This window comes from Ornithorhynchus anatinus, chromosome 2 (genome assembly GCF_004115215.2).
Source record: "Ornithorhynchus anatinus isolate Pmale09 chromosome 2, mOrnAna1.pri.v4, whole genome shotgun sequence".
NCBI classification, from domain to species: Eukaryota; Metazoa; Chordata; class Mammalia; order Monotremata; family Ornithorhynchidae; genus Ornithorhynchus; species Ornithorhynchus anatinus.
Window position 1 is genome coordinate 101,372,525 of NC_041729.1, and position 22,060 is coordinate 101,394,584.

Here is a 22,060-nt window from a genome sequence, read left to right on the forward strand (position 1 = left end):
AGAACTCAGGTTTTCTGACACTCTTGACCATGCTTTTTCCTCAAGGCCACAAAGCTAGACTTCAACTTATTTTGTATGGCTGTTTCCTCGCATTACCTCAACAGCTTCATCCTTGTCGTTAACATAATCAGCAGCAGCAACATAATTCGTCGACTATCTGCTTAGAGTAGCATACTAGAAGCCGAGGAAATTTAGGAAAGATGCAACAGACATCTTCTAGGACTTGGATTTGTGTCCTTTATTCACCCCACCCATCATCCTATGTATTTTCTTTCATCACTGTATTTATTTTGTTTAATGAGATGTACATCACCCTGATTCTACTCAGTTGCCATTGTTTTTATGAGATGTTCTTCCCCTTGACTCTATTTATTGCCATTGCTCTTGTCTGCCCGTCTCCCCCGATTACACTGTAAGCCCGTCGAAGGGCAGGGCCTGTCTCTATCTGTTGTCGATTTGTACATTCCAAGCGCTTAGTACAATGCTCTGCACATAGTAAGCGCTCAATAAATAGTATTGAATGAATGAATGAACCCCACCCTCAGCCCCCCAGCGCTTAGGTGCATAGCTGTAATTTATTTTTTTCATTTAATGTCTGTCTCTCTCTCTAGACTGTAAGCTCACTGTGGGCAGGGAGCCTGTCTACAACTGAGTTATATTGTATTTTCCAAGCACTTAATATGTGCTCTGCACATAGTAAGCAATGAAAAAGTACCACTGATTGATTCAGATATGACTCCTTCCCTCAAGAAGCTTGCAGCTATAGATGAAGCTTAAAAATGAAGAGCCCAAGCACTTCCTATTCAATATGCTGGTACAGTTCGAAAGCTTTCTTCCGCAATAACGCTCCAAACTCCAAGTGAGGATAAGCATGAAGATTAGATAAATGGATTGAGAGAGTGAAGATTTTGCTCACAATGTAAGGGAAACCATGGAAAAGTTCCAGTTTTGCCTTCCTTTGAAGTGCTGATTGTTTCTTAGCATTCAGGGTTGCCGGGGCAGCGCGGACTGGCAAATTATGTTCCTGAGACAGAAAAACAAGATTTGGGGAACGTGACCTCGGCTGGGATCATTTTGCTTCCCGCTTTCTTTAGTAATGGGATTTGATATTAGGTAAATACAGGGGTGAACTGATTTAGAAAAAAAAAAAATTGACCTTTCCTTGAAATGTTGTTTTTTGGCCCTGGTTTTTTTTTTTTTTTTAATAATTCGCTTTTGAAATATGTAGGCTATATCCCAGCAATAATACTAAACTGATTTTATTGAACAATAAAGAATAAAGCTGAGATTAGATTGGTTGCTCCAGAAAGATGAATCTTATTCCATTCAGTATAACGCTTTGCTTATATCAGCTAGTTATTGTGCTGGCAGGAAAAAGGCCAATGTTCTTGGGGAATAAAGACCGGCAGACTAAAAATTACCAGTCTCTCCCTGAAGATTCAGTAGGTTGGAAAATACCTTAAACTTTTTAAGCACAGAAGTTCAAAACAACACACAGAGCAATCCTAGAAATGGTGAAGAGATTCAATATTTGATTTTTTACTTTAGCCCAAACAGGAACTTCAGAATTTAGCTCCTTCTTATTAATAATAATGATAATAATAATAATAGCAGTGGTATTTGTTAAACACTTTCTATGTGCCAGGTACTGTACTAAGTTCCAGGGGGGGATACAAGCAAATCGAGTTGGTTCCACAAGGGGCTCACCTTCTCAATCCTCATTTTACAGATGAGGCAACTGAGGCACAGAGAAGTGAAGTGACTTGCCTAAAGTCACACAGAAAACAAGTGGTGGAGTCAGGATTAGAACCCATGGCCTCCCAGGCCCATGATCTATCCACTACTCCATGCTGCTTCTCTTCTTGGGCAAGACACTTAACTTCTCTGCTCCTTCATCTATAAAATGGGAATTAAATTCTTTTCCTTCTTTGCCAAGCCCTTAGATGGTGAACCCCCTCTGAACTGTAAGCTTGTGGAAGGCAGAGAACGCATCTACCGACTCCTTTCATTCTACGCTCCCAAGCACTTAGCACAGTGCTTTACACGCATTAAGCGCTCAACAGATATCAGTGAATGATTGATTGATTGATAGGATCAGTACAGTGCTTGGCACATAGTAAGCGCTTAACAAATACCATCGTTGTTATTATTCAATTGCATCGTATCTACTCTGGTACTTACTACAGTGCTGGCCACATGGTAAATGCTTAACAAATACCATCGTCATCATTAGTAGTAGTAAGTAGATTATAAACTCTAGACTGTAAACTCACTATTGGCAGGGAAGATGTCTGTTTATTATATTGTACTCTCCTTAAGTGCTTAGCAGAGTGCTCTTCACACACTAAGTACTCAAATAATAGAATTGATAATGAAATGTACATCGCCTTGATTCTATTTAGTTGCCATCGGTTTTTACGAGATGTTCTTCCCCTTGACTCTATTTGTTGCCATTGTTCTCGTCTGTCCGTCTCCCCCGATTAGACTGTAAGCCCGTCATACGGCAGGGACCGTCTCTATCTGCTGCCGACTTGTTCACTCCAAGCGCTTAGTACAGTGCTCTGCACGTAGTAAGCGCTCAATAAATACTATTGAATGAATGATTGATTAATCCTAGTAGAAATAGTATATTTTCTAAATATACTTATCTTCTAAAGCTCCTTATCTTCCCTCCCAAGCCCTGTCCTCTTCCTGACTTCCCTATCGCTGTGGATGGTACGACCATCCTTCCCGTCTCTCAAGCCCGCAACCTTGGGGTCATCCTTGACTCAGCTCTGTCATTCACCCCACACATCCACTCCGTCACCGAGACCTGCCGGTCTCACCTTTATAATATCACCAAGACCCGCCCTTTCTCCTCCACCCAAATGGCTATCTGATCGGTACAGCCTCTCATAATATCCTGGCTGGATTATTGTGTCAGTCTTCTCTCTGATCTCCCTTCCTCCTCTCTCTCCCCGCTCCATTCTATTCTTCATTCCGCTGCCCGGCTCATCTTCCTGCAGAAACACTCTGGGGATGTCACTCCCCATCTTAAAAGCCTCCAGTGGTTGCCCGTCGACCTCGGCATGAAACAAAAGCTTCTCACTCTAGGCTTCAAGGCTGTCCATCCCCTTGCCCCCTCCTACCTCTCCTCCCTTCTCTCTTTCTACTGCCCACCCCCCCGCACGCTCCGCTCCTCTGCCGCCCACCTCCTCGCCGTCCCCCGTTCTCGCTTATCCCGTCGTCGACCCCCGGCCCACGTCCTCCCGCGGTCTTAGAATGCCCTCCGTCCTCACCTCCGCCAAACTCTTCAAAGATTTTTCTCTTCCCCTCTTCAAAGTCCTACTGAGAGCTCACCTCCCCCAAGAGGCCTTCCCAGGCTGAGCTTCCCCTTTTCTCTCTGCTCCCTCTGCTGCCTCTCTGCTCCCCCCTTCACCTCCCCTCAGCTAAGCCCCCTTTTCCCCCCCTTTCCCTCTGCTCCTCCTCTTCTCCCTTCCCCTCGCCTCAGCACTGTCCTCATCCGCTCATTTGTATATATTTTTATTACCCTATTTATTTTGTTAATGAGATGTACGTCCCCTTGATTCTATTTATTGCTATTGTTTTTGTCTGTCTGTCTCTCCCGATTAGACTGTAAACCCATCAATGGGCAGGGATTGTCTCTATCTGTTGCCGAATTGTACATTCCAAGCGCTTAGTACAGTGCTCTGCACAGAGTAAGCTCTCAATAAATACTACTGAATGAAGGAATAAAATACATCTGGAAAGGGTAAAAAGAGAGCTGAATGAAGGCAGGTGTGAGATAGCCAGCAATTTGGGAACAAACTAGTCCCCTCTTTCTTGGTCTCCCTGCCCAAAAGATGCTTGCTAGCCGGGAGGACCAAATATTTAGGCGGTAAATCAGCAGCATTACCGTCTGAATGACTACTCTGGCAGAGCACTCAGGAGTCACACACGGAAAAAGTCCAAGACTTTATTCCTGCCCTTCGAAAGCTATGGTCTAACTGTGTTGGCTGTGGAGAGGGGGCTGAACATGTCTAGAAGACTAGAGAGATAATAATAATAATAATAACAATGTCCATAAAGTAAAGCTTGCTGAGGCTAACTACAGGCCTTCCTCTCTAATAATGATAATGACAGCATTTTTAAAGTGCTTACTACGTGTGAAGCATTGTTGTAAGCCTAAGCGCTGTGGTAGATCCAAACTAATCAGGTTGGACCTCACAGTCTTAATCCCCATTTTACAGATAAGGAAACTGAGGCACAGAGAAATTAAGTGACCTCACACAGCAGACGGGTGACAGAGCCGGGATTAGAATCCAGGTTCTTCTGAGTCCCAGGCCCGTGCTCTGTCCGCTAGGCCATGCTGCTTCTCTCTGGCTAGCTCCTCTCCCTCCAAAGCAGGGTAGCTACTTTCTGCCTCTGGACCTTCCCCTATTCAAGTCAACCAAACACTGTACCAGGCAAGGGTCATCAATTCATGGTAGGTATTGAGTGTTTATGGGGTGAAGAGCATTATACTAAGCACCTGGGAGAGTACAATACAGTGGAGTTGGTAAACACAATCCCTGGCCTCAAGAAGGTTACTATCTATTTGGGGGGACAAACATTAAAATGAAACAGGGAGACAAAGCAGCAGAGTATATGCTTAAATGCTGTTAAATTGGGAGTGGGGTGAGTATCAGAGTGCTTAGGTGGTACAGACCCAAATCCATAGGCCAGGGAGAAGGAGAATAGGATGGAGAAATGAGAGGTTAGTCAGGGAAGGTTGCTTGGAAAAGTCGTAGTTTTCGTAGCGTTGAAGATGGGGTGAGTGCTGGTCTGACAGCTATGAAGGAAGAGGGAGTTTCGGGTAAGAGGGAGGATGATTGATTGAAACGAGCAAGGGGCCGATGGCGAGACAAGATACAGAGAGTAGGTTGGTTTTAAAGGAAGGAGATATGTGAGTTGGATTGTAGTGGGAGATGAATGAGGTCAGTTAGGAGAAGGAGAGATGATCGAGTGCTTTAACACCAAAAGTAAAGAGTTCTGTTTGATGTCAGAGGTCATGGGTTCAAATCCCGGCTCTGCCGCTTGTCAGCTGGGTGACTGTGGGCGAGTCACTTAACTTCTCTGTGCCTCAGTCACCTCATCTGGAAAATGGGGATTAAGACTGTGAGCCTCACGAAGGACAACCTGATGACCCTGTATCTACCCCAGCGCTTAGAACGGTGCTCTGCACATAGTAAGCGCTTAACAAATACCAACATTATTATTATTATTACTATTAAGACTTGGTGAATCATGAAAGGGTGAAAAGAGTTAGGCTACACGTGAGCCTGAAAGTCGGTGCGACTCGTTTGGAAAAGCTGAAGCCCAATAACTGATTTGCTGCTTTTCTTCTCCCGTCCTCTAGAAAGCATCGAGGATGTTACTTCCGCCAGGAAGGACAGAGGTGAGGGTGGGGCAGAGCATTCCCCCCGGGTCCTTCTTAGACCCTCTGCTAACCCCCAAGTGGGCATCCTTTCATTCATTCAATCGTATTCATTGAGTGCTTACTGTGTGCATAGAACTGTACTAAGCACTCGGGAGAGTACAATACAACCTAGAGCAACCTACTGCAGTGTTACTGTGCCATGATACCATGTTAGACTTGGGGATTTCATTTTTTTTTCCATCCAGGGCGAGGGCGAGGGGTCTTTGCAGGCGTCCCACATCTGAGAATGCCCCACAGTGGCCACCTGCTTTCGCTAATGGTCATGAGAACTTGGTTGGTCAACAGTCTTGAAAGAGGAAAACTGAAGAGCCAGGGAACTTGGATATTAATGACAGAAATTTGCCCAGGTGGAGCATAGCGCAGGACCCAGGAAACTCTAGAGGAGTGGTTTGTAGCACTTTGCTGAAAGAAACTAAACTCCCTGACAGCAGTTTCAGCCAGGGCTTCTTGAAGGATGGTCTTCCATCTTCAGAGAAACTTCTAGGAGTCAGGGTTTGTTGTTAACTACCCTTTTCCTGGTCAATTCCTACACATGTCCACATTCTTGAGCCATCATCTTTTGACCTATAGGTCTGAGTGAATGCAAATATTTATTAATAATATTAAAGAAGCAGCATGGTGTAGTGGCTAGAGCGTGGGCCTGAGAGTCAGGAGGTCATGGGTTCTAATCCCAGCTTTTCCACTTGTCTGTTTTGTGACTTTGGGCAAATCACTTCATTTCTCTGTGCCTCAGTTACCTCATCAATAAATGGGGGATTGAGACTGTAAGTCCTACCTGGGATAGGGACTCTGTCCAGCCTGACTTGCTTGTATTCACCCCCACACTAAGAACAGTGCCTGATACATAGTAAGCGCCTAAGAAATACCATTATTATTACTGTTATTATCGTTATAGTATTTAAGTGCTTACTATGTGCCAAGAATTGTTCTAAGTACTGGGGTAGATACACGCTAATCAGGTTGGACACAGTCCCTGTCCCACATGGGCTCACAGTCTTGATCCCCATTTTACAGATGAGGGAACTGAGGCCCAGAGAAGTGAAGTTCATTCATTCATTCAATAGTATTTATTGAGCGCTTACTATGTGCAGAGCACTGTACTAAGCGCTTGGGATGAACAAGTCGGCAACAGATAGAGACAGTCCCTGCCGTTTGACGGGCTTACGGTCTGATCGGGGGAGACGGACAGACAAGAACGATGGCACTAAACAGCGTCGAGGGGAAGAACATCTCGTAAAAACCGATGGCAACTAAATGGAATCGAGGCGATGTACAATTCATTAACAAAATAAATAGGGTAACGAAAATATATACAGTTGAGCGGACGAGTACGGTGCTGTGGGGAGGGGAAGGGAGAGGTGGAGGAGCAGAGGGAAAAGGGGAAAATGAGGCTTTAGCTGCGGAGAGGTAAAGGGGGGATGGCAGAGGGAGTAGAGGGGGAAGAGGAGCTCAGTCTGGGAACGCCTCTTGGAGGAGGTGATTTTTAAGTAGGGTTTTGAAGAGGGAAAGAGAATCAGTTTGTGAAGTGATCACTTGGGTGAAGTGACTCACCCAAGGTCACACAGCAGACAGGTGGCAGAGGGGGGATTAGAACCGACATCCTCTGACTCCCAAACCCTTGCCACTAGTCCATGCTGCTTCTCAAAATTCTTCTGTATTTTTCTTCTCAATATTCTCAATATTATTTTGTGTGCTTCTCACACACAAATATTTGTGTGCCCATGTGCATTTATGCGTGTTTGTGTGGAGGTGTAACAGCATTATGTATATGTTTAGGTAGCCCTGCTATTGATCCACTGGGAAAGAAATAGCACCACTCTGGAAATCAGGGGGCCTGAGGGCAGCACGGCGTAGTGAACAGAGCACGGGCCTGAGAGTCAGAAGACCATGGGTTCTATTTCCGGCTCTTCCCCTTGTCTGCTCTGTGGCCTCGGTCAAGTCCCTTCACTTCCCTGTGCCTCAGTTCCCTCATCTGTAAAATGGGGATTAAGACTGCGAGCCCCATGCGGGATGGGGACTGTGACCAACTAGATTTGTGTGTGCCCACCCCAGCGCTTAGCACAGTGCCTGGCACATAGTAAGTGCTTAACAAATAATAATGTTGGCATTTGTTAAGCGCTTACTATGTGCAGAGCACTGTTCTAAGCGCTGGGGGATATACAGGGTCATCAGGTGGTCCCACGTGAGGCTCACGGTTAATCCCCATTTTACAGATGAGGTAACTGAGGCCCAGAGAAGTGAAGTGACTCACCCACAGTCACACAGCTGACAAGTGGCAGAGCCGGGAGTCGAACCCATGACCTCTGACTCCGAAGCCCAGGCTCTTTCCACCGAGCCACGCTGCTTCTAATCCCATTATTACTATTATTACTATTAATAATAACCTCAGTTCTTCCTGCTGGCTAACCTAGGTGAAGGGCATACATATCATGGGCTGCACCCTCACAGACCAACTCACTTGGTGCACTCAGTGTGTACCAGCAGCAACACGAGTGGTATGGAAGAGAGAGAGCTATTCACACTCGAGGCACTGTAACCAGTTCCTCTGCATAAAGTCTTGGACCTAACGTCTCATTTCCAAGGATGACCTAGTGATCCTGCCTGGCTACACCATTAACTTGTGTATTTGGATGTGTGTTGGTGTGTGAGTGGCATATGTGTGTGGGTAGGAGTTAGTATGAGTATTTGGGGCGTGCATGTGCACGTGCGTATGGATGTAAATGGGTGGTGGGAGCATTCATTCACCTTTACAATATGGTTTCATCTGCACAATATCGCCAAGATCCGCCCTTTCCTCTCCACCCAAACGGCTACCTTACTGTTACGGGCTCTCGTTATATCCCGGCTAGACTACCGTGTCAGCCTTCTCTCCGACCTCCCTTCCTCCTCTCTCGCCCCGCTCCGGTCTATTCTTCACTCCACTGCCCGGCTCATCTTCCCGCAGAAACGATCCGGGCTTGTCACTCCCCTTCTTAAACACCTCCAGTGGTTGCCTATCGACCTCCGCTCCAAACAAAAACTCCTCACTCTAGGCTTCGAGGCTCTCCGTCACCTTGCCCCTTCCTACCTCTCCTCCCTTCTCTCTTTCCACCGCCCACCCCGCACGCTCCGCTCCTCCGCCGCCCACCTCCTCACCGTCCCCCGGTCTCGCCTATCCCGCTGTCGACCCCCGTGCCGCGTCCTCCCGCGGTCCCGGAACGCCCTCCCTCCTCTCCTCCGCCAAACTGATTCTCTTCCCCTCTTCAAAACCCTACTTAAAACTCACCTCCTCCGAGAGGCCTTCCCAGACTGAGCTCCCCTTCTCCCTCTACTCCCTCTACTGCCCCCCTTCACCTCTCCGCAACTTAACCCTCTTTTCCCCTCATTTCCCTCTGCTCCTCCCCCTCTCCCTTCCCATCCCCTCAGCACTGTGCTCATCTGCTCAACTGTATATATTTTCATTACCCTATTTATTTTGTTAATGAAATGAACATCGCCTTAATTCTATTTAGTTGCCATTGTTTTTACGAGATGTTCTTCCCCTTGACTCTATTTATTGCCATTTTCTCGTCTGCCTGTCTCCCCCGATTAGACTGTAAGCCCGTCAAAGGGCAGGGACTGTCTCTATCTGTTGCCAGCTTGTTCATTCCAAGCGCTTAGTACAGTGCTCTGCACATAGTAAGCGCTCAATAAATACTATTGAATGAATGAATGAATGAATGAATTCATGGGTATGTTGCTCTTCTTGACTGTGAGTTCATCCTCTTGACTGTAAGCTCACTGTGGGCAGAGAATGTGTCCCATTATTGTCATACTGTACTCTCCCAAGCACTTAACATAGCGCTCCACATGCAGTAAGTGTCAATAAATACGATCGAATAAGTGAATAAATTGAATGAAAGTTAACATGTGTGTGTAGACTGTAAGCCGGCTGTGGGCAGGGACTGTGTCTACCAAAGGACACAATGGGAGAGTGTTATATTACAGTCTTCCAAGTGTTTAGTACAGTGCTGTGCAAAGAGTAAGCTCTCAGTAAATACAGTCGATTGATTGATTGATTGATATTTGTGAGTGTTTGCTTTCTGCTTACGTTATGGGTTACATGTTGTGTATTGCTCCTTGTTGAGTAGTGATGGTTAATGTTTTGCCCACTCTTATTATTCTCTCTGAAGCCCCCAGGGCAGGTCTCTACACACCAAAGACACTCAATAAATACTATTGAATGAAGGAACGTATGAATGAATCCATATTTTACCACGGAGCTATTATCCTGAAAAGTCATCTTTCAAATGTGCAAGAAGAGCCGGACGTCTTGATCATCATAGTGTATTATTCATTCATTCATTAATATTTACTGAGCACTTACTTTGTGCAGAGCACTGTACTAAGTGCTTGGAGTGTACAATTGGGCAACAGATAGAGAAAATCCCTGCCCAGTAATGGGCTCACAGTCTAAACGGGGGAGACAGCAAAGTATTAGGTAGTCCCCCTCTGGGAAGGGCTTTCCATTTGAGAAGGGGTAAAAATAGATCATCGTTTGGAATTCTGAGAAATTCAGCCTGCAGATGAACCAATTAGTCTGCATGCTCTATGGAATAACGATAATAATAATATTTGTTAAGCGCTTACTACTTGCCAAGAACTCTACTAAGTTCTGGAAGTTATTCCCATCTCAGTTTCCAATTATGCATCCAGGTGAGATGCCCTTCCCTGTGGGATGTATCACATTAAACTAAACAATAATAATAATCATGGTATTTGTTAAGCGCTTACTATGTGCCATGATCAGCACAAAATCCTGTTGATCCATAGGCAATAAAACCGATCATCAGACCATTTCTCTTCCCATTTAGCAGCTTTGGAAATTATTTGAGAGAGCAGAGAAAAACACACCCCTGATAGGTAGTGCTCTGAAGATTAGAGTGCGCTGTCTTTCCGGAAGATGACGTAGTCAGTGAATGTTTCAGCTGGTAATCTTCTGTCTCCCTTCACTGAGCGGAATGTCGACCCCATATTTGGCAGGTTTAGTGAAAAAAATGCTGTTCTTCTTCCTTCCCTCCAACTTCTCTATTTCACTTTCAAACCAGCCACAGGGCACCGATAACTTGTCAAGAACTCCAGAAGTATGGGAGATACCACCTTCAGTGTTTTTTCTCCTGTTCTCTCATTATACAACCCTAGAAAGATGTAATTGCTAATTTCACCTTTTCCTCCAGAAAAAAGGGTACTTGAATTCCTGTAAAACCCCATGTTACGCAAAATGTGTGCTATGTGAATAGTTATTATGAGTAATAATAATCATGATATTTGTTAAGCTTGTACTACATGCCCTCCCTTCATTTATTTCTGTGGTGAAAACAATACAATCAGAATAGACCCAATCATTTCAATGGGACATAAGGTGTTAAAGGGACAAGGATTATTTGTTAAGCACTTACTTTGCACCAAACACTACATTAATTGCTGGCAAAGATGAAATACAGGCAGGATCGACACAGTCCCTGTCTCATATGGGGTTCACAGTCTTAGTGGGAAGAGAACAGGTAATTATAGATGAGGAAACTGAGGCACATTTCTAGTAAACAGTACGTTTTAAATAGTTGCGATTGGTCCAGTTGATAATGCAAAAGAAGGACTGATTGCAGAGTTGTACCAATATCCCATCATGAATTCATTCATTCAATAGTATTTATTGAGCGATTGCTACGTGCAGAGCACTGTACTAAGCGCTTGGAATATTCAAATCGGCAACAGATAGAGACAGTCCCTGCCCATTGACGGGCTTACAGTCTAATGTACTTGAAACACCGTTCTTGGCAGAGTAATACCTCAATGAAACATATTCAAAGTCAGTTCTCTATCAGTCAGTCAATCAATCCATTGTACTTATTGAGCATTTACTATGTGCAGAGCACTGAACTAAGCACTTGGGAGATTAGACTGTAAACCCATCAGTGGGCAGGGATTGTCTCTATCTGTTGCCGAATTGTACATTCCAAGCGCTTAATACAGTGCTCTGCACATAGTAAGCACTCAATAAATACTATTGAATGAATGAATGAACATTATAACAGACACATTCCCTGCCCACAGCAAGCTTACAGTCTACAGGAGTGAGACAAACATTAATATAAAGAAATGAATTATGGATATGGACATAATTGGGGCTGGGAGGAGGATGAATAAAGGGAGAGAGTCAGGGCAACAGAAGGGAGTGGAAGAAAAGGAAAAGATGGCTTGGCAACAGAAGGAAGTGGAAGAAAAGGAAAAGACAGCTTAGTCAGGAAAGGCCTATTGGAGGAGATGTGTCTCCAATAAGGCTTTAAAGCAGGGAAGAGTAATTGTCTGTCACTGGGTGAGAAGTCACCAGTGAGAGAGATGAAATCGAGTTAAAATGAGAAGGTTAGCATTAGAGGACTGAAGTATCTGGGCTGGGTTGTAGTAGGAGAGTAGCGAGGTGAGATAGGACGGGGAAAGGGGATTGAGTGCTTTAAAGATAACAGTAAGGAATTTCTGTTTGATGCAGAGGTGGATGGGCAACCACTGGAGGTTTTTGAGCAGTTGGGAAAAATGGACTGATTGTTTTTGTAGATGAAATGTTCAGAGCAGCAGAGTGAAATGTGGATGGAATGAAGGAGAGAGAGGAGGCGGGGAGACCAGCAAGGAGGAAGCCCGTTGTTGGACAGGGATTGTCTCTATATGCTGCCGAATTGTATTTTCCAAGCACTTAGTACAGTGCTCTGCACACAGTAAGCGTCCAATAAAAACGATTGAATGAATGAATGAATATAGCAATCAAAGCTGGATAGGAAAAGTGCTTGGATTAACATGGTAGCAGTTTGGATGGAGAGGAAAAGGGTGGATTTTATCAATGATGCTTAAACCACTTGGTAGATTGAATCTGTGGGTTGAAAGAGAGAGAGGAGTCAAGGATCCTGCCAAGATTATAGGCTTCTGAGACAAGAAGAATTGTGGGGTGCTGTCTACGGTGATGGGAAGGTCAGGGGGCAGACAGGGTTTTGGGTGGGAAGCTAAGAAGTCCTGTTGTAGACATGTTAGGTTTGAGGTGATGGTAGGACATCCAAGTAGAGATGTATTGAAGGAAGGAGGAAATGTGAAACTGCAGAGAGGGAGAGAGGTCAGTGCTGGAAATGTAGATTTGGGTATCATCTGCATAGAGGTGGGAGTTGAAGCCATGGGAGTGAATGAGTTCTCCAAGGGAGTGGGTGGAGATGGAGAATAGAAGGAGACCTAGAATTGAACGTTGGGGGACTCCACAGTTAGGGGATGGGAGGCAGAGGTGAAGAGACTGAGAATGAGCAGCCAGAGAGGCAAGAGGAGAACTTGGAGAGAACGGTCTCAGTGAAGCCGAAGCTGGATAATGTTTCCAAGAGAAGGGGACGATCGACCGTGTTGAAGACGGCTGAGAGGTTGAGGAGTAATAGGATAGAATAGAGGCTGTTGGATTTGTCAAGAAGGAGATCATTGGTGACCTTTGAGAAGATGGTTAATGTGGAGTGAAGGGGATGGAAGCCAGAGTGGAGGGGGTAAAGGAGAGAACTGAAGGAGAGGAACTTAATAATAATGATAATGTCCGTATTTGTTAAGCGCTTACTATGTGCCGAGCACTGTTCTAAGTGCTGGGGTAGACCCAGAGTAATCGGGTTGTCCCACGTGAGGCTCACAGTCTTAATCCCCATTTTACAGATGAGGTAACTGAGGCACAGAGAAGTTAAGTGACTTGCCCACGGTCACACAGCTGACAAGTGGCAGAGCCGGGATTCGAACCCGGGATTCCAACTTGATACAGTGGGTTTAGACAACTGGCTAAAGGAGTTTGGAGAGGAACGGTTAGGAGGGAGATGGGACGATAACTGCCACGTAATGATAACTATGCTCCCCGTGTCTTCCATCACATTTTATCTAAAATGTAAAATTAAAGCAAACGGAATAGCAGAAATGACTGTAAATTACATGGACTGTAAACTGTGCGCCTAATCCACAACCTCTATTTTAACTTTCTTATTTTCCATTCCCACTAGAAGAATCTGAAGATATCACATCCACTAAGAAAGAAAGAGGTGAGTTTCACAGTTGATTGAGGGCTTGAGAGATGTTTATTCCTTTCTCTCTGTATATAATCTTCATTCATCCTCAAAGAAGGCTCATTATGGGCAGGGAATGTGTCTGCTACTTCTGTTTTGCTTTACTCTCCCCAGAACTTAGTTACAGTGCTCTGCATAGAGTTAGCATTTCAATAAATACGATGGATCGATTGATTGAAAGGCATCCCTGAATGTGGAGTTTCTAAATTCAAGATGTGTGTGGTGATAAACTTGAGAGGGTTTTTTCGTTCCCGCCCAGAAGGGACAGTAATCTTATCCCCCCCAAAAAAGAGTTTCAGCACAGCCAATAGGTGTAACAGTAAAATTGGTCACTTTTTAAACAAGAAACTTGCCACCCTGGGTGTCAGCCAAATCCTTCTGAGCTGGAGGGGTTGTAAGATAAGAAAATAAATAAAATGGTGGTATTTGTTAAGCGCTTACTATGTGCAAAGCACTGTTCTAAGCGCTGGGGGATACAAGGTGATCAGGTTGTCCCACGTGGGGCTCAGTTTTAATCCCCATTTTACAGATGAGGTAACTGAGGCACCAAGAAGTTAAGTGATTTGCCCACAGCCACACAGCTGACAAGTGGCACAACTGGGATTTTGAAGAGACTAGTATTTGTGGAAAACCATTCTGTGGCTCAGTAACAGAAGCCTCCAATTCAGAAGGTCCACAATGAAAAGAAATAGAAAATCATGGTCTTTCAAACATTCGGTTCTGCCCTGTCCCAGGATTCTTTTGGGAATGTTGGAATTTTTATTCCTTACTCAAAAACTTCCTCAAAGTATAACAAACATGTAGTTTTGCCCTTATTTTTAGCTGACATGCAAAATGTGCTATTCCAAACTCCCCCAGTTATTTGCAGTTTTAAAATCATTGGTATGCATGAAAGTATGAGGTCAGGGACCATGTGTGCCAAAATGTTTTGCACTCCCCAAACTCTTAATACAATACTTCAGTGGGGTTTATCGATTGATTGGTTTAACGGCTTTTGGGAAGCAGCTACAGAAATAAGAGGGAATTACCATTTTTTATGGTATTTGTGAACCACTTACTTTGTGCCAGGCACTGTACGAAGTGTTGAGGTAGATACAAGCTGATCAGGTTGGACACAGTCCATGTCCCACACGGGACTCACAGTCTTAATCTCCAATTTACAGATGAGGGAACTGAGGCACGGGGAAGATAACTTATTTGTCCAAGGTCACGGAGCAGAAAAGTGGTGGAGCTCGTATTCTCTGTCTATATAGTAGGGTTTGGACATGACATAATAATGTTGGCATTTGTTAAGCGCTATGTGCAGAGCACTGTTCTTAGCGCTGGGGTAGATACAGGGTCATCAGGTTGTCCCACGTGAGGCTCACAGTTAATCCCCATTTTACAGATGAGGTAACTGAGGCACAGAGAAGTTAAGTGACTCGCCCACAGTCACGCAGCTGACAAGTGGTAGAGCCGGCAATCGAACCCATGACCTCTGACTCCGAAGCCCAGGCTCTTTCCACTGAGCCACGCTGTAAATCGGGATCCAGTTCTCCCTCCTGTGGAAAGGGAGAATGAAGGAGTAGACAGAGGGAAGACATTTTCCCCACAGTCCTCCAGAGGGAAGAATTCCAGATGGGAGAATAGAAGTCATCAAACTCTTACAGGAGGCAAAAGTTTTCAATGACTGTCTTGACTTTAACTCCCTACTCTACTCTGCTTGTGTTCTAGATTTAAAGCTGCAAACGGTAGAGTGTTTCAGTGGTAAGAACACAGATCTGAGAGTCAGGGACCAGATACTAATGATAATATTTGTTAAGTGTGTATTAGGTGCCAAACACTGTAATATACACTGGGTAGGTACAAGATAATCAGGCCGGACACAAGTCCTTATCTCACAAGGGCCTCACAGTCATATTACAAGAGAAAACAGGTAGTGAACGTCCAGTTTACGGATGACAAAACTGAGGTACAGAGAAGGTAGGTGATTTGCCTCAGGTCAATACAGCAGGGAAATTGCAGAGCTAGGATTAGAACCCAGGGCCTTTGACCTCCAGGCCTTTACTCTTTCCACTAGGCCGCATTGAATCTCACTGTTCCCAACAGTTCACTGAGACATCGTGTGAACTCAAGTGAGTCATTTAGCCTTCCTGGGTCTCAGCTTCCTCAACTGCAACTTGAGGAGAATATTACCGGCCTCTCCCCACCTTAATTGGAGATGTTATGAGGGTAAAATGAGATGACTGATGGGAAAGCACTAATCACAATCACTAATCACAAAGTAATATTTTCTACATGTCTAGGATCTGCATTTGGATGTGTACCCTTTGAGCAGTTGGTATTCACACCAAACCCTCAGTCCATGGTATTCATTCAATAGTATTTATTGAGCGCTTTACTATGTGCAGAGCACTGTACTAAGTGCTTGGAATGAACAAGTCGGCAACAGATAGAGACAGTCCCTGCCGTTTGACGGGCTTACAGTACATATCTGTAAATTATTTATGTACATACCTGTAAATTAAATTATGTCTTTCTCTTCCTCTCCACTGCAAACTCACTGTGGGCAGCGAATGTTTCTACAACTTCTGTCGTATTATACTCTTCCAAATCCTTAGTAAAGTGATCTGCCCCCAGTTAGTGTTCAGTAAATACGGTTGAAGCAGCATGACCTAGTGGATAAAGCCTGGGCCTGGGAGTCATCAGGACTTGGGTTCTAATCCTGGCTCCGCCACTTGTCTGCTATGTGACCTAGGGCAAGTTGCTTAACTTTTTTGTGCTTCACTTACCTTACCTGTAAAATGGGGGATTAAGACTGCGAGCCTCAAGTGGGACAGGGACGATGTTCAATCTTGTATCTACCCGAGCACTTAGTATAGTTCCTGGTACAGAGTAAAGGGTTAGCAAACACCATAAAACAAAAAAACCTTACTTACTCTGGTTACATAATTTAACTAATACGGGCACCCAGGTTCTGAACCCCGTTTTGGAAAGCAACTGTGTTCAACCTGATTAGCTTCTATCTACCCCAGAGCTTAGAACGGTGCCTGATAAATAGTAAGGTCTGCACAGATATGATGAAAAAGGACTGATTGATTATCAACTTCTTTGTATAACATTCCCCCAGGTATTGTGCTCTGCGTAGAGTATGTGCTCAATAAATACCACTATTTGATTAAATACCATTGACTGATTGATCCGCGTCTTTGTCTTGTAGGCCCAATCAGTTTCTTCCAGTGCGTCTACTTGGATGGGTACAACGGATACGGCTTTCAGTTCCCTGTGACTCCAGCTCACCACCCTCCAGAGACTGCAAAGTCAGCAGGGCAGAAATCCCGAGGACAGTAGAGTGTCATGCCACCTGTGATTTTTGAAGTTTTGTTTTTTTAAAAAGGTTTTGAATACTAGACTGACTCTGTTCCACAGTGATACCCACGTCTATCAGAATGGAAATCCAGCCTACCACCAGCATCGGAAAATGTCACTACGGACCCTAGGGGTAGGTCTATCTACCCCTTGGGTTTAAAAGCTCCTGGGCTAGTTCTAAACCAGTCAGTCAATCAATCAAAAGCATGCATCGGGTGTCTGCTCTGTGTAAAGTAGCTCACTAAGCACTTGGGAGAGCAGGATGGACTTAGTACCCATCATCCCTTTCCCTCAAGGAGCTTACGATCTGAAATGTCTGATTTGTGTTGAGTGTAATTAAAGTCAACTTTCCCCGTGAGCTATTTAAAGGAAGAAATGGAAAACTGGGGCAAGATTCTTTCATGAACAGCATCGAAACCCAGCCTGAAATGGAATTCCTGATTTGAAGAAGAGTTGCTAATTCTTAATAATAAGTTCCCCCAGCACTTGTCTGTTGTATAACTGTCTACATTTGTATTAAGTGTGTGTTTGAACTTTGCAAACCTCTGTAAGGTGAAGTGAAAGAGCATCATCTTGCTCAGGCATGTATGTAGCTAAGTGATGGCTGTGCTTGGAAACTAAACCCCGTTCACCTGATGTGTTTTTTGCAAGTTCATCACACTGTCCTTGACACATCCCAAAATGTCTCTCTGTAGCTGGTGCATCAGATCACAGAGGCAAAGTGGAAATCTAAGGAACCACAATTTGCCTAGAAAATAGTTTGGAGCTCAAACCCAGTCAATAGCCCGATCAGCTGTAAAAATTCCAATTCAACTAGACAGTCCTGGTGGGACAGTTTTTGAAATGTCTTATTTAAATAGTCTTATTAATAGCCTTAGACACTGCCCGCAAAACGGTTCCAGATGGTAACTTTGGTAAGCCAACAGGATGAGATATTGAAGCAGTCACTGAAAATGAACGATGCATAAGCGTTGATATATTTCAGTTCACTTTGATGACTCCTCCTTGAGGGGAATGAAAAACTGATGTTGCCTCTCCCAAAATGGAACATATTTGAATGTCAGCTTAGACTCCTTTTACACGTTTTGTTACATTGTTGGTGATCAAAGCCAACAAAAGGAATGACATGGACAAGAAGGTGTTTCACTAGGTGGCTGTTGCCATTCTCCGGGTCCCCTTCACCGTGTCTCTATAGTATTTACTATTTATGAGTTCTTTAGCCGTGTTCTGCCTCAAACCTCAGAGCCCCATGTGGGACAAAGGTTTACAGTTGCGACCTGATTTATGACCCTAGCCAAAGAACTGAAACAATCTCTGTCAAGAGATTGACGTTCTTTGGTTTAAGTTGACCATGACCCTGTTGGGTTCAGGAAATTCAAGATTTTCTTTCAACTTAAAAATCAATCTGCTAATTTAGTAGTTGCCGATCTGTTACCAGCCTGATGGGCATTTAGAAACCTGCGTGAGTTGAGTTGGTAGACCCTGTTCAGGTCCTATCGGCCTAATTCACTTGGCAAAAGTCAACAGAAACATCTATCCATCTGATGACGCTCATTCCCAAGGGATTTAGCCCTTGGACAAGGTTAAAACAAAACTGGCCTTTTCCAAACAATTCTCACCGTGTGGCCACTGAAGGCTGCCTGTAGAGCCGAGGGTGACTCTCACCCTGCCATTTGGGCCAGTTCCCTGGATGATATGAATTCAGAATGAATAGCTGGGCCCCTCGATCGCCTTCCGAAAACATAATTTTATGAAGGGCCGAGTGGGCTGGAGGAAGAAAATGGGATCTTGAGAGTTAGGCCCCATGGGTCCCAAGTCCCTCCAGACCCCAAGTGAATTCTGTGAGACCCCGAACAATCCACATAATTCCCCTGGGCCTCAATTTCCCTAACTAATATAGGAACCTCAAGACTTAATGCCTACCTGAAGAACCATGACAATTATGAGAAAAGCATCGGAGGGCTTTGAGTAGTGAAAACTCAGGTGATATTCAAAAGTGTCTTTAGAAAGCACATCCTACCTCTACAGTGGTGGGGGAGGGAGTTCTCACTTTGAGTCCTTTCCCAGATTTGTGTGGCTGTTAGATTTTTTGTTTCATTCTCACCCAAGTACACAGTTGAGTGAAGCCGAAATGGCATTCAGTCTGCCGACGTTATCATTTTAGCAATACAATAACCCTATACCTGAGCAAAATAATGCATAGTTATCACAAGTGGATCCACCTTTTGTTGATGGTGACACTTGTTCAAAAGTGGACTGATTTGGCATCCTTTTTGTAAGCCTACCTCATTTGAATCTGCATCTTCAAACAATTGTAAGGCGAGTGATCCTAGTTTGGCTGTGAAAAGGTAGACTTTCAAAATTTGCCTCATCATGACATACATGGTGAGATTCTGCTAGGATGACATTTAAGGCCTGAATATGATTGGAAAACTCACTGACTTGTTTTGGGGAGGGTTTCTAAAACTCTTTCAGCTGTAAATCTAGCATTCTGAAAATGAATTCATTCATTCAATCGCATTTACTGAGGACTTTCATTTATTCAGTCGTATTTATTGAGCGCTTATTATGTGCAGAGCACTGTATTAAGCGCATGGATGCAGTTGTGAATAGCGGGTGATTTGGAAGGCTAAGAACGGGAAGAGTTAACTCTGGGAACCTTAACAACATGACACTGGCTTCCTGTTCAATGACTTTTCAATCGATTGGTTTTAAAATCCCCATTCTCCCTCTCCTGTTCTCTCCCGGCACCTTCCCCTTTTTCTCTTTTCCTTTCTCTCTCTCAATCTTTGTTTTCTTCCCTTCTCCCTGTCTCTCTCCTTCCTCCTCTCCCTTCTCCTCACTTTTCAGAAACACACACACACCCCTTTTCTGCTGCTTATTGTCCTTACCAATCAATCAATCAATGGCACTTATTGAGTGCTTTCTATGTGCAGAGCACTGTACTAAGCTTGTGGGAGAATACAGAACTAAAACAGAACTAGCAATCAGGTTCTCTGCCCATAACGAGCTTCAGTCTACAGGGGCTTATGGTTATTACCATTATTATAAATTATAATTATTTTATAAATATGATAATTGTTTTCATTACTAGGAAAACTTATATGATAATAACCATAGTGAGATCCATAATAACACCATGTATGTGGCAGGGGTTAAAACTGAATTTTCTTACCTCTTGTCATCCTGGGGGTGTTAAAACACTACATGATCGTATAATAATGATCTGGTCCTCTCAGCCTACCACCCATGGATCGCCAAGTGGCTATTGCCCAGACGATGTGAGGGAGAAGCCATTCGGTGTACTCACGTGCCATACAGCTCTGTTGCCAAATTTGGGTTCATTCTTGGTGAAGGTACCAGCTCTGGTAAGATGAAATTTCATTAAGAACAACTCCAGGTGTGGGTGGTTTCATATTCTGGAGGGGAAGCTGTGGAAGCCATTTAAATTCGACTGTAATCACTGCTCACCATGAGCCTTGTATTAAGAAAGCAGTGTTTTCCTTTGTTTTGTTTTGTTTTCCCAGAGGGAGAGCTAAGAATTAGTCCAAAAATATAAATTGCTTAGTTAAATTCACCCATTCATTCAGTATTATTTATGGAGCATTTACTGCATGTAGAACTCTGAACCAGGCCCCTACTGTGTGCAGAGTGCTGTACTAGGTCTATTTTGTGTAGACCTCTGTACTGAGTGCCTATCACGTACAGTTCATAGTATTGAGAGCCTACTATACACAGAGTTCTATACAGGGTGCCTAATGAATACAAAGCTACATACTGGGTATCTACCATGTGAAAAAACATTGTGTTGGATGCCTGTCAGTCAATCATTCAATGTTATTTCTTGAGCACTTACTATGTGCAGAGCACTCTACTAAGCACTTGGGAGAGTACGATGCAACAGAATTAGAAGACTTGTTTTCTGCCCATAACGAGCTTACTGTTGCTGAGTATTATACTGAGTGCTTAGGAGAAAACAATGAAAGAAACAGACATCGTCCTTCCCCCTAAAAGAGTTTAAAATCTACTTTTAGGCAGACAGATACAGAGAATGCCCAGGGAGAGAGACACGGAGAAAATACATAGACACAATCCGTAACAGTTTAAATAGAAATTAACAAACATACATCCACCCCGTGTCCAACTCTGGCCTTTCACCAATTTCAATGCATTTCCATGCCTGGGTCTAAATTCCTCTGCAGTTCAGTTGCCCAAATGCAGAGGAGAAAGAGAAACAATCTGGCTTTTGGGACAATCTCGGCTGCTGGAAATGGAAACAGTCTCGGCAGAAAAGGAAATCCAGTGCTTACAAGCCCTTCCTGTGCGAAAGATATTGGCACAGCTTGGGTGTGGGGGCAACTAATAATAATAATGATAATGGCATTTTTTAAGCGCTTACTCAGTGCCAAGCACTGTTCTAAGTGCTGAACACCGCTAATGAAATCGGACACGAAATAGAGATCCTCGACATGCTAGTTGCTGTCATCTTTTTAACCAGAATCCTCCTGGCTGGGCTGTAGACTTGAAGGAATGCAATAGTCTACCCCCGCTTCCGAGATAGAGCCCGTATTTTTGACAATCCCTTTCCGGGTTGAAGTATGGTCAGGAATAGGTTGTTAAAGCTTTGAAGCAACCAGCAACCTGCCTTGAGACTTACACAGTCAATTATTCAATCAATGGTATTTATTGAGCGCTTATTGCGTGCACAGCACCATATGAAGCGTTCAGGAAAGTACAAGACAATAGAGTGGATAGACACACTCCCTGTCTACATGAAGTTTACAGTCTATAACCTTCATTTTTGTCATTAGTATATCATTTTGATGGGACTTTGTGAACTCATTGTCCGGTTCACTTCTGATGACTTTCAGTGTGGTCGTTTCTTCCCTGAGAAGCTGGGGACAATGCAGCCTCTTGAGTCTGACAGTTCCCACAAGCTCCTGATAATCAACCGGGCCAGACTGGGCTATTCTTGTGATGAACAAGTGACCAACTGTCTGATGACCCTGCCAGCATTCTTCCCTGAGAAAGTCATCTAACGCTTCTCATAAACATGAGAAGTGAGGATGAATTACGGAGTTTGGTTTGCTGCTTTTAATTTAGCGTGATTCCTTGATTAAAACCAAATTGCTCATTCGACAAGTTTGCTCTGCTCCTTGAGCACTCAAAG

General features: G+C 44.1%; 1 protein-coding gene across 1 annotated transcript in view; it reads left to right on the forward strand.

Annotated features, from left to right (window-relative positions):
- The window catches only part of LOC103170379 (triadin-like), a 192,661-nt gene extending 175,286 nt beyond the window's left edge, over positions 1-17,375 (forward strand). The window contains exons 18-20 of the mRNA XM_039911187.1: positions 13,480-13,518; positions 15,256-15,288; positions 16,742-17,375. Coding sequence (XP_039767121.1) covers positions 13,480-13,518; positions 15,256-15,288; positions 16,742-16,872 — 203 coding nt within the window. The 3' untranslated portion in view covers positions 16,873-17,375. The remainder of the gene's footprint in view (positions 1-13,479; positions 13,519-15,255; positions 15,289-16,741) is intronic.
- Positions 17,376-22,060: the final 4,685 nt, after the last annotated feature.